The 13,045-nt window shown below is 41.7% G+C and overlaps 1 protein-coding gene across 1 annotated transcript in view; it reads right to left on the bottom strand.

The window, feature by feature from the left end:
• Window positions 1–13,045, bottom strand: part of LOC144691151 (uncharacterized) — a 369,111-nt gene that overhangs the window by 39,684 nt on the left and 316,382 nt on the right. The window contains exons 65-69 of the mRNA XM_078559217.1: window positions 9,386–9,573; window positions 8,111–8,208; window positions 6,991–7,175; window positions 3,323–3,525; window positions 2,294–2,456 (exon numbers count right to left, since the gene is read on the bottom strand). Of these exons, the coding sequence (XP_078415343.1) occupies window positions 2,294–2,456; window positions 3,323–3,525; window positions 6,991–7,175; window positions 8,111–8,208; window positions 9,386–9,573 (837 nt within the window). The remainder of the gene's footprint in view (window positions 1–2,293; window positions 2,457–3,322; window positions 3,526–6,990; window positions 7,176–8,110; window positions 8,209–9,385; window positions 9,574–13,045) is intronic.

The raw sequence follows: 13,045 nt of genomic DNA, 5'->3' as shown, positions 1-13,045 counted from the left end.
GCGTCTCTCCAAATCTAGGGCCTCCTGCTCGATGCAGCTGAGAATCGCCAACTGTGCCAGCCCTCCGCTAGTCCTCACCCGCTCGGCGGCATTATGTGCATTCTTCTCCTGAAAAGGAGAGAAGAGCATTGATTAGTGCTACTTGTACCTGGACTCTCTTCGCGGACGGCCCACCCCAACCAGAGTGGGACATTGCAGGGCTCCAGTGCCTCCTCACCCCGCTGCTGCCGAACACTCACACAAAGATGCCAGGCCTGTACCCCCCACCTCCCCCCTCCCCCCCGCCTCCACCACCCCCTTGGCCAAATGTTGCTGCATCACATTAGGCACCACACGGTCTAACCTTCCATAGCAAGGAGGCGCAAGCACGTGAAGCGCAGAGGACAGCAGATCGATCAGTGCCACGCCACCTTGAAGCTCTCCTCCCAGCATGTCATCACCCTGACTTTAACTTGTCCTGGAGTTCCAGCACTACGCCAGGGGGGAAAGCCTACCTGCTGGGTTAAGCGACCAATGCCAACATGGTACTCACCCTTCCCGAGCGCAACAGGCTGTTGAAGCGCTTGCGACACTGGATCCAGGTGCACCGCACCACGTTGCAGGAGCTCACCACCTCCACCACCTCCTCCCAGGCACATTTGGTAATGTGGGGGTGGTTTGCTCCTCCCATCCTGGGGTACCAGGACCTCCTGCCGTGTTGCCACCTCCTTGAGGAGCGCAGCAAGGCAATCGTCTGAAAATTGAGGAGCACAGTGCCCCCTTGTCCTACCCTCCTGCCTGGCCTGCTCACTAGCAGCGCTCTGGGGAGCCCTTCCACTGGCCGTGACTCACAGCCTTTGAAAGGCTACAGCAGCTTTTTAAAACAGGCCCCCGGGCCGCCATTGGACCTGACGATCATTGCAGTCCCGCCACCGCCCGCCCACTCCTGCTGTCCTCGGGAGCCGCGGTCCACGTTGGCTGGGCCTTAATTGGCCCGCCCGCGTAAAATGGCGGCGTGGACCCAATCGTGGGCGGCAATTAGGTCCACACCGCCCGCCCAACAGGCAGAAAATTCTGCCCATGATATAACCTAGTCATGGAAAATTGCTTCTAAATACTCAGCAGAGGACGGTGTTTAAAAATAAACTACACTGTAACCCCTCCAGTCTGGAATGCTTGGGACCAAGGCATTTCTGAACATCGGAATTTTCTGGATCGTGGAATAATGCTAGTATGCCTAACCACACGTGTGTGAACTAGATGCAAATATGTGCCTGAGATATAAAACATGCCAAAACCAGTGCAAAGACAAAAAATTTTTCAAATCCATTCTCTTGGAAATATGAACTGATGCACTAATGCACAGGGATCCAGAATAAAACTGAGCATTGTCAACAGTTAATAAATACACTCCTTTATAAATGCTCTTTCAGGCTTATAAATCCCAAAGCATTTATTGTATACATTTGAAGACACCTGCAGCTAACTCAGTTTCTTACATAATCTGTATCCTTTACAGATAGAGAAGCACCGAGTGCTTCCCAAACTCTTTCTAATGTGACCCCATTTTCTCACACAGACACACACACACAGACACACACACCCGCACGTGTGCACACACATACACAGACACACACACGCAGAAAGACACACACAGACAGATGCAGACACACAGACAGACACAGACACATGCACACACACAGACAGACACATACACACACAGACACATGCACACACACAGACAGACACAGACATGCAGACCTAGACACACACACACAGTAATTAGGCCTCTCCCACACTTTTGTTCCAGTTGCCAATGCCTGCACAACAGAGTCACCAGCCCAGGATAAGGAGCAGCCTGCACAACAAGCTGACAGGAACAGCAACACAACAAAATTTAAAGCAGCCACTCACCTCCCCAGCAGCTGCATGATGCCCCAGGTTTTCCTGCACTCCAGACACATCGGTCAGTCAGTGAGTTACACTTGCCGGCCTCTGCCTGCACCAAGTCAGCGCAAAAACATCAGCACTTGCCGATAAAAGTGTTTCCTGAGGAGGTCAAGGAGCACTTTGGGCTCACCATTGCTGCCTCAGAGGAGGGGGAGCTTGTGACTCCAAAAGCTATTGGTGAACCTCAGCTAAAGAAGAAAATCCCGGACAACTGGTGTTTCTGGATTTTGGAATTCCGGCCTGCATAGATTACAGTGTATTTAAAGTTCCCTCATTTTCAAACAGAGTATGGTTTGCCTTTAAATGGTCAAAGTACGGCTACTCTATAGTTACAATTTAAAATGCAAATATTCCTAGCACTAACCATGGTACCACCCAGGGAGAGTCAGACTGCAGATTTCACGTTGCATATCGCATGACACAATAACTCCATTTTGATTTGACACCTTGACTTCATTAAGATCCTTTCTGATTGTCACTCCATTCTTCACCAGGGGCAGTTCACTGGCTTTGCAATTCTCTTCAACCTATGGAACACAACTTGTATTATATTTTCATTAGTTAATTGTTTTAATTGTTCTAATTTTTGAAAATAAAAAATAGGTTGAAAAAGCAAAATGCCCAGAAGAATATAACCAGTGGGTGTTAAAAGGTAAGACAGTTAAGATCCAAACTTCTACACTATTTGGTTGCATATGTCCAATGATGCAGTTTACAAATATTGCCATTATGGGATAGATGTAACTTGCTGCTTGAATGTAAAATTGGCACTGCAGTGCCAAGCCATAATGCCAGCTATTCGCTAGGGCAGCAGGCTGAAAATCTACCTATGTACAATGAACGCTGAGAATTTTAAAAGAAAAACAGGGTTGGACTTTGGCTTGCATATTCGTGCCATTTTAAAGTTGTATTTACAGCATCATGTATCTTATAGTCAGTCAGCACAATTGTGTTTATTGGTACAGGAGCCATACATAACTTTTATGGTCAGAAGAACGGAATGAATTGACTGCACAGGCACAATTTTAAATAACAGATCAGTCAGAAAAATGCTAATAACCCCACAACCTACTCCTTTAATTCAAAATCACTCCGTATAAAAAAAAAACTGAGTCCAAAACAGCACATTTCAATTGGAATTAAGTAACTTTACATTAAGAGTGACATCCAGCGTTCCTGTTAAACGCCAACACCATTCAGTGAACATTCCTGAGACAGGATTGGGCCACTCAAACATTGTTGATTAAAACAACCACTGGATATATTTGCTAACCATTACATCCTTTCAGATTATCCCACAGAAAAAGATTCCAAGCAGAAGTTTGACAGACATTTGTATGAGAACGAGCATTTCTGATAACCTGTATTATTTCAGTGCTGGTGCATTTTTTACCTTTACTCCTGGGTATATATCAATGATGGTGCGATTCATTTCCACGCGGAGGGAGTTCCTACCATCACTCTCATGATTCAGTAACACCGTGAACGTGTTCCTCTGGAAATCTTTAGCTAAAAGAAAACTACACTTGCTGGCAAAATCATACATCTTCCCATCAAAAGTCACATAATGCTTGTTTCCAATGAGTAGGGCTTGATCTATGGAACATTTAAGGGAACAGTTTCAAGATTTCATACAGTGTTGCTCTAAATATAAATATTTACATTTAGATTACTTTTAAATTAAAAACAGATTTCAAGCAAGTACAGAATATGTTTCCCCTCTGGTGTCATGCAACCATCACTGTTGCCAAGGCTGGCTTGCAAACAAGCAAAAACTGGATTTTACCAGTTATGTTTAGCATTCGAGCCCAAAGTTAAAAAATGTTGCAGAATAATAAATTAGCTAGCATGTGGTGTGTTAAATTCATAGGCCTGAATGCCCATGGAGTGTAGCACCAATGTTCTGTTACTGCTTGGGAGTTTATACTTATGAGAATCACATGTGTGAAAGGCAAAGGCTAAATTAGCCCATTTTAGCTCAGTCATCCAAATAGGAAAGACTGCGATTCCCCCATTTCAGAGTTCGTGAATAATTCTTAGGGCTTCGCCTCCATATGTACCCTGAAATTTATTCAAGCGTTAGTTACTCTTATAGTCTTTGGAACTCTCTTCCTCAAAAGGCAGTGGAAGCAGGGTCTTTGAATATTTTTAAGGCAGAGCTAGATAGATCCTTGATTAACAAGGGGGTGAAAGGTTATTGGGGCTAGGCGGAAGGTTACAATCAGATCAGCCATGGTCTTATTGAATGGTGGAACAGGATTGAGGGGTTGAGTGGCCTACTCCTGCTTCACGTTCGTATGCTTGTATGTGTGAAGAAATTCTCATTGGCATTAGCTCTAAATTTTCTTGTCACGAGCTGAACAAGCATGGCCATTGGCCTCCTATGGTAACTTCAGGTAATGCTTTGCATTTAACTTTTCTATATCATGTAATCTATACACATACCTGTAAATTATGAACACCTTAGGGTGTCTCTTTTCTTCCAGGTGTGCTAATTTTCAAAATGGTCATTGTGTACACTAAAAAATTCAGTGCAACGGTAAGTTCTTTACCCAGTATCCATAGCAGCAGAGAAATTGCCCTATCCCTGTGATAGAGCCATACGGAGACAAGAGGGTTTCTCTGCTTTTGTAGATGCTGCCCTTTCCAAAAAGTTGTTTCTTTCACAAAACTGGCTACCTGTGCATTCGTGTGTTAAACTGTAAAAGGACTTGATGTATCGAAAGGTGCTTGTAGTTAATAATTTGAGAGTGTCAGGGTGCCTCTTGTATATTTTATCATGCAAGTTATTTAAGTATCTCAAGCAGTGTCTGTTTTTTGCAGGTGTTCATCATTTGGGGGCATCTATTTATACAGGTTCCACTGTATGCTCTTATTCCTGTAAACTACCACATTCCGTTGAATCCTTTTCTTGTGATGGTTACATTGGCTTAATGGGACTTTTCAATGGAATGTGACTGTGACAATCTGGGATGCTGCAGTTGCAGATTCTGATCACCAGCTAATGTAGTAAGGAGTCTTTACATTTAACCCTTACTCCTTCCTCCTACTCTCCAGATTTGTGTTTTTTGATGATAACTTTATTTCTTCTGGGAGGTATGCTAATTCTTAGTGAGTATCTCAATAATGGTGGATGTATTTTTCATTTACTCTCTTGAAGCTCATCACCAAAGCTGTCCTTCAGAACATATTCTGTTTCCTACTTCAGTAAGCGTTGTCACCAAACGTTGAGCTGCCTGCTGCATCCAGTAATACTTAATTTTTAAAAATGATGCTTTTCCCACAGCTCCTCCATGTAGATAATTCTGAGTACCTCTGGCCCAGCTTAACATCCCAAGCACTTTCCCACTGCTGATGTGACCCTGCTGGATGGTGTTACATTTTATGGACCTATGGTCTCAATATCACTACCACTCCTCTTATGCTTGGCTTAGGGCCTCGATGTTGCTCTTTCCCACTCCCAGCCTAGTTGCTGCTGCCAATGCTCTGCTCTGGATTGCCCATAAATTCAATGGGTGAAATGTTCAGGGTCTACGGTGGTCAGGTGTGAGTGGTAAATGTCCGTAAATCACAGTGCAGCACTAACTGCCCCATTCCTGCCGCCTCTGCTTTCCAACTTGATTTTTAAGCAGCAATTAAGGGAGTGCTGCAGGCGCACTTGGCTTCCCGCAATTAATAATATTTTAGTTTTTAATAAAGCGGTTCATATTCGAACATCTACTACCTCACTGACCAGCCTGACTCTTGATCTGCACTATCTCTACCCCATTCTCACCCACCCCATTACTTCTCACTAGATCTCTCCAGCCCCTCCTAAATTTTAGTTGAAAAATGGTTGTCTGCCCCCAGCCTGCAGCACATTGTTATGCACCTGTGATGACTGTCATTAAGATCAGTTCAACTGAGTAGGGGGGTCACATGATTTGTTTAACCTACGTGTGGCTAGCACAGGGGGATAAATTCTAGGGAGGGGTTTCTTTGGGAAAAATGGCTGTTTGAGGAGCTAGCTGGATACAAGCAGCCACGGAAGCTCTCGTGTAAATAAAGTTTGCTTTTGTTTGACTAAGAAACCTCCTAGAGCGTGTTTCTACAGTACCCCAACTTACCTTACAGTGGAGCACCCAATTGTTACCGCTTCCCTAATTTTGTCAAGGCCGATCAATCCCAGTTTCTCCAGTCTTCTTTCATAGCTCAGTATCCTGACATAGGGGAGCAACCTTAGAATCATAGAATGACACAGCAGAAAGGGCTTCCATTCGGCCCATTCTGTCTGTGCCGGCTCTTTGGAAGAATTATCCAATTAGTTTCACTCCCCTGCTCTTTGCCACCAACCCTGCAAATTTTTTTCCCTTTCCAATTCCTTTTTGAAAGGTATTACTGAATCTGCTTCCACTACCCATTCAGTTAGTGCATTCCAAACCATAAAGACTCACTGTGTAAAACTTTCTTCCTCACGTCGCCTCCTGCCTTTTGCCAATTACCCTAAACCTGTGTCCTCTGATTACTGACCCTCCCACTGTGAAAACAGTTAATCTACCAAAACCCTACATAATTTTGAACAACTCTATTGAATCTCTGCTTAATGTATAGAAAACAAGCTGGGAAAAAATATGAAAATATTGAGGTAGAATTTCTCACTGCTGTAACTTCAGTGTAAGATCAGTTGAACCTCTCAAGAAATAGCACAAATGGTCATTTTTTTTTAGCAATTACGCTGTTTCTCCAGGAGTTCAGCTGAGGTTGCGTCAGTAGATCGGGAGAACCTCCACGGAAATTTCAAGCCACTGTGAATTAATATCATTTGTTTTTTCTTTAAAAACATCATACTTGTTAATGTGTGGTAATCATTAACAAAAATTGTTACACTCAGAGGCACGAATGCGGTTATCTGAATCCCACAGTCAATCGCCCCACTCAGTGCTGGCATGCTATGAGAAACTTCAAAGCAAATTCAATTTAGTTGAGAAGTAATTCATAATAATAATGCATTTATAGCATATCGCTCAGAAAATTCTCAGAGTGCTTTGCACGATGAGTTATTTTGATGTTCCAACAACTTACGTTCAAATGGGCTGTCCATCATCCTGTGTTTTAGTCTGTAATATTCTGCGACTGGGTTTATATTGTATAGACTCCTCAGTGTCTTTATCAGCTTGGATTCAACAAGGTAGTTGGTAATATTAGCCACATCAAGCAGCCGCTCCCCCATAGACAACAATGGCACGTTCACTACAACAGAGCAATCTCTGCAACATAATTTCATGACACGTGAAAGATATGTCAATTGTTGAGTCTACAGGATCTAATTTAACTGCAATGTGGCAACAAATGTTTTTAAATAGTGTGAAAGTGAGCTTTTCAAATGTTACACTTACAGCTTGTTGACTGCCAGTAATTTTGAAAGAAAATCCTTACATTTATTTAGCATAATTTACATCCAGCAAATGTCCAAAAATACTTCAGAGCTAATGAAATACTTTTAAAGTATACAGCCCTGAAATATAGGTAAACACGGCAGCCAATTTTCACACAGCAAGGTCCCACAAACAGATAGGGAATTAATGACCAAATTTTCTGTTTTTACGTCTCCATTGAGAAATTGGAGTTGAGGCCGAAATGAGATCAGCCATGATCGTATTGAATGGCGGGGCAGGCTCGAGGGGCTGAATTGCCTACTCCTGCTTCTAGTTCTTATGTTCTATTGAGAGATTAGTGTGGAGCAGGCACTAGGAGAGCTCCCCTGCTTTATTTTGAATGTCACATGGGACCTTATTAATCAACTTTGAGAAAGCAGAAGGGGCCTCGGTTTAACATTTCATTCAAAGGACAGCACCTCAGATAGTACAGCACTTCTTCATAACCTAGGCTGGCACTGCAGCACAGCTCTGTGCCAGCGCAGGTCTCTGCAATGGGGTTTGTATCCAGAGCCTTCTGACACAGAGGCTCACTGGATAAGCACTTTTTGCAAGAAAGGCACAACTTTTTAGAGATGACTCAAAAATTGTTGGATCTTCATAAAAACATCACCGAAAATGCTTATCTCACCATTGTTATGAGGAGGCTAGTATGCTACCAATTTGCCATGGTTGACATAATGATCTTTTGGAAAATACAAAATGCAACTGTTAACTCAACTCAAATATGGTTCTAAATGCATAATATTTAACAACTTGGTACTTACTCTGGTGAGTATTTGTAGAGATTTGCAAGTGGCTTATGAATCTTGCTTGTGGCTTTGGCGATTTTTGCCTCTGCCCACTTCAATACTTGTTGTGTGGTCTGTTTGGAAATGGAAAAATGAATCATCTTCATAAGTAATGGACTAATATCAGGTTTAGGTAGACAATGGTAAAAAAATAAGGAACAGAAATATGAAGGCAAATGATAAATGAAACTGAAGGATATCATAAATATGAGCTATTTTACAGATAGTACTAACCAACCCAGAACAAGGAAAGTAAAATGTTCTAAAACAAAATTCAATTTTAATTTATTTTCTATATTGATTATATTAGAAAGCTGAGGAAATAAATTATACTTTAGTCAATTTTGTGCAATATTAGGGAATATCTTTAGCTGATCCAGTTTGACTCTATTACCGTTCAACACTGGTTCAGTTCATCAAAGAAAGGAGTCTTGAATTTTTGTGAGGGAACACTGACTTTTGTGACTGATTTTCTTTACTTTTTGTCAACTGATATTACCCTTTCTAATTCTCTTGAGCTGCTCTGCCTTTCTCTCTTCATGTGAGAGACTTGGCCTCACATCTAGTGGTATCCTGAACTTGATAGCAAGGAGGTGTGCGTATATAGTCCTAACAAGTTTTCCTCTTCCAGAGATAGAACATACTGTTACCGTCATGTGCTCCATTTAAGAGTCATAATGCTCACATTCTGCCACTAGTCGATTTACTTTGGAATTTGTTTCTAAATTTATTTCTAAATCATCCATATGCAGGCCAACTAAATACATATCGTGACATTAATCTTCACTTTGGAGGGTGGTGTAAAATGGGTAATATTAATCCAGCTGCTTGTGATACATATTTCCCTTGAAGTCAATGGCAATGACAATTGAGGGGAGGGTTTCTCACTTCTTCTCTTCTCCAGGTAGCACCCTTGATTATTCGAGGGTCGCTGAAACACAGCTCATGCCGTGATTTTGTTATGTGGTAGCAATGGGGTCGGTCCCAAGTCTACCTCAGCCGGAACAGGGATCGAACCCTACGCTGTTGTTATTCTGAACCACACGTTAGCTATCTAGCTAACTCCTCCCACCCCAAGTATCTTGCTATTGCTAATTTATAGCACTGACCATTATTTTATTAAGAATTAATAAGGTCAATTGAAGCTGAGAAACAAATACAATTTTCCCAGTATAAGAAATCTCGATCGTAAAATTAAAAATTAGTGGCACAAAGTATTCTCCACTGCAGTGCAGCATTTAATACACTTACCAAATCAAATGCTTGCTTGGTAATATACAGCACCCTGGGTACTGACTGCAGCAGCCATGTATCCTGAACTACTGTGGGTATAAAAGATTGAATTTTTTCCAGATATTCCTCAGTTTTCTTTTTCCACTCTTGATCTAGTTCCTTCAGTGTCACATCATAGTAAGCATCCTTTAGTGTGGCCACAGGCTCTGAAAATCAAATTGGCTTACCTGTTAATACATTAAAAACTCTATGTCATATAGCTCCTGCCCATTCCTTCAATTATAAATGGTTATTCCCACAATTATAATTGTTTGTTGCATATCTTCATACATACTTATTTGCCTTTGGGGAATAATGGAGAAATATTGAAAGAATTATCAACTTGTTGAATTGCATCATGAATGCTCCTTCCAAGGCCAACAAATCCTGGAGTGGGACTTGAAGCCATTTCTCTGGCTCAGAGAGAGGCACTACCTACTGAGCCACAAAACCTCCTAGTCATAATGAAAACCTGCTATGAATATTTACCATGCTGTAATTACACCCCCCACTAACGGAGGCAAAGTGGGATAATTGTAGCTGTGGGACACTGCTCAATTCAATCCCAATGTGGAAATGGTGTAACTAGGGAAGGCCAGATTATTATAGCTACTTCTAAACTCCTATGATCAAACAGTGTAATGGTTGTATGTTTTAAGTTGCAGTTCAGTGACTGTATTTTCCATTCATTTCTTTTTAACGCCGTTTTGAATCAGTAACAAAGTGTGATAATGAAAGAGAAGTTGAGTGTGTGACAGGCAAGTGAAAAGGCATGAAACTTCATTTCATATAAATACACACGCATTAGATTTCGCGAGATCGTGCTCACAGTGAGTAAGAGATTGGGCTGTTACCAGATCACAGAGTTGTTACAGCGCAGGAGGAGGTAATTTGGCCCATTGTGTCTGCCCTGGCTCTCTGGATGAGCATGATGAAGGTTGCAATGGTGAAAGAATTTGTTAGGCAGTTTGTAAGAGAGCTGGTTACTCAGAAGCAAAGTAAATGGGGCCGATGCTCCTGTTATTGTGCCTGGGTATCATGATGATGGGAAAGGATCACTGAGTGAGATCTACCTACAATTTCAGCAGCTATCCAAAGACACAGTTAACTGCTTAAAGAGGACCTGTCTTTTTAAAAAATATAAAAAAAGATGCTGACTACAAATGGATAACAGCAGTCACCTGATGTCTGGTATTGTATGTGACCACTTTGCTGGAAAGTTCCTTTATGAATTGCACTACAGACCTGCTCTGAGATGTTGCATGGAATTTCACACCTGGGGGGTATCAAGGCCCACCTCAAACAGAGACTTTTGAAAGGAAGGCATTAAAAATGCAAAATGCTAGACTTCCACTGTAATTCTGTGAAGACAATAGGAACTGCTACCCAGCCAGTTACACCCCACCAGATACTCAAAACCCCCTGTGGAGGACAAAATAAACCGTTAGTTTCTACTATCTCAAAATGTGTCAGTTTCTGAGATGAAAGATCCAAAAACTGTGATTACTTGGTCTACAACAATGACTGTGAGGCATGTTTAATCGAATACCTCCCTGTGAATATACAAACAGGAGCTTTAAGAACCGGTTTTGCAAAGCCAGAATCAGAAAGAAATCACTAAAGTCACCTGGAAAAGAATTGCTGAAAAAGCAGAGAGGAATTTCTCTCTCTCTTTGAAGCTAAAAGTGTCTCCAGCAAAGTGCAGTACCTGAACTTCAATTCGACTCTAGGATTTTAAAGGAAACCACCTCACTTCAAACAGCGGCAACGTTCGACAAACTACACCTTACGGACAAGCAAAAGGACTTAATCGTGTGTGTGTGTGTGTGTGTGTGGTCGCGTCTTTATTTTTTTCTCTCAAGTTTAGTAATGAATAAACGTACTCTTCTTTGACTCAAGAAAACTTGGTTTGATTGGCTCCTTATTAACAAATAAATACATTTAGATTGGAAAAGGCATTCACAGGGAAAATAAATTTTAAAACCCTTTGTAGCGACCAACTGAGGGGGCTGAAATAGAGGGGAGCCAGTTCACTCCTCAACCAGTCATAACATGGGTCACATTGGATCATCAGGGTGCAATCTATAGAAGAACATCATGTGAGGAGGATGCTCGTGCTAGCGAGGGTACAGGTGGGGCTTATGAGAATGTTGCCAGAGATGGAGAATTTTAACAATGAGGCAAGGTTGGATAGGCTGGGGTTGTTTTCTTTGGAACAGAGAGACTGAGGAGAGATTGAATTAAGTTATATAAGATTATGAGAGGCCTGGATAGAATGGATTGGAAGGACTAGTTTCCCTTAACAGCAAGATCAATAACCAGGGGGCATAGATTTAAAGTAAATAGAAAAAGGATTAGAGAGGGGTGAGGAGTAATTTTTTCACCCAGAGGGTGGTGGGGATCAGCAATTCACTGCCTGAAAGGGTGGTAGAAGCAGAAACCCTCGTCACATTTAAAAAACACTTGGACATGCACTTGAGATGCCCTAACCTACAGTGTTATGGACCAAGAGCTGGAGGTGGGGTTAGGCTGGATAGCTTTTTCTTGTCCAGCATGGACAAGATGGATTGAATCCGTGTTGCAAATCTTTCTATATTTCTATGATATGATGCTCTTGAAGCCCGTCTAAATTTCTGTCTATTTAAATTAGTGGATGGAAAATTGGGCTGGTTTCCTTGCAGGGTTGCAGTTCTCCATGTCTGATTTTATCCTTTGCATTATGTGCTAACAATCTATTGCACACAAATACTCTTAACAGCAAAATCTGTCCCTAATTGTTTCTTGATTGGGTCCTAGAAAGGAATAGGTGGAGCTTTCCTCACCTGATGCAGGTGAACATAGAAATTAGATGTCACAGCAGCCTTTATTGAAATTCTTGTATAAATAAAAATATATTACAAAATATTAATATTCCACTCTGATGTGTTTTTCTCTCTATGCATCATTCCCTTTGTTATTCCATCATCTGTCTGCTGGATTTTAATCAATAACATTTCATAATCTCTCACAGCTACATACTTCCGATTTGCTGCATTCGAAAGGATTTTGAAAGCCTTTGACTGATTCGATCGATTTCGATTTTGTTATTGTGGACAACAGCAAAGCATTTATGTAACCTCTTTAACATTATAAAAATGTCTCAAGACAATTATCAGGAGCTGATAGTTCAATAAGGGACAATGAGATAAGCCTCAAGGCTTATTATAAATGCTGGCATGAACTGGTTAGGCTGAATGGCCTGTTCTGTGCTGTATGTTCTACATAATTCATTGTTATCAGACAAAATTGGACATCAAGCCACATAAGGAGATATTAGGGCAGGTAACCAAAAACGACCAAAAACCAAAAACGAGGTCGAGGAGATAGGTTTTAGGTAGACCATCGTCACTTCTAGTAATGAAAAAACTACTAGAAATGGGGCAGAATCTTATGACCCCTCCTGCCAGCGGGATCTTCCCGTTCCACCAAAGTCAATGGACTTTTGAATGGCTTGCCGCATTTTCTGGCCCCACCCCTGCCGCGATGGGGCCATAAAATTTCGCCCATGATTCTTGAACCAATGTTATCCCAGAATGTGAGATAGGAGATGCGATAGAACAGGAAATAGAAAAATCAGACCATTTTTACAGTCTAAACAAT

The sequence above is a fragment of the Cetorhinus maximus genome, chromosome 15 (assembly GCF_964194155.1).
Source record: "Cetorhinus maximus chromosome 15, sCetMax3.hap1.1, whole genome shotgun sequence".
In the NCBI taxonomy this organism is placed as follows: domain Eukaryota; kingdom Metazoa; phylum Chordata; class Chondrichthyes; order Lamniformes; family Cetorhinidae; genus Cetorhinus; species Cetorhinus maximus.
Note: the sequence above shows the minus strand (reverse complement) of the source record. Positions and strands in the feature narration are given on the sequence as shown.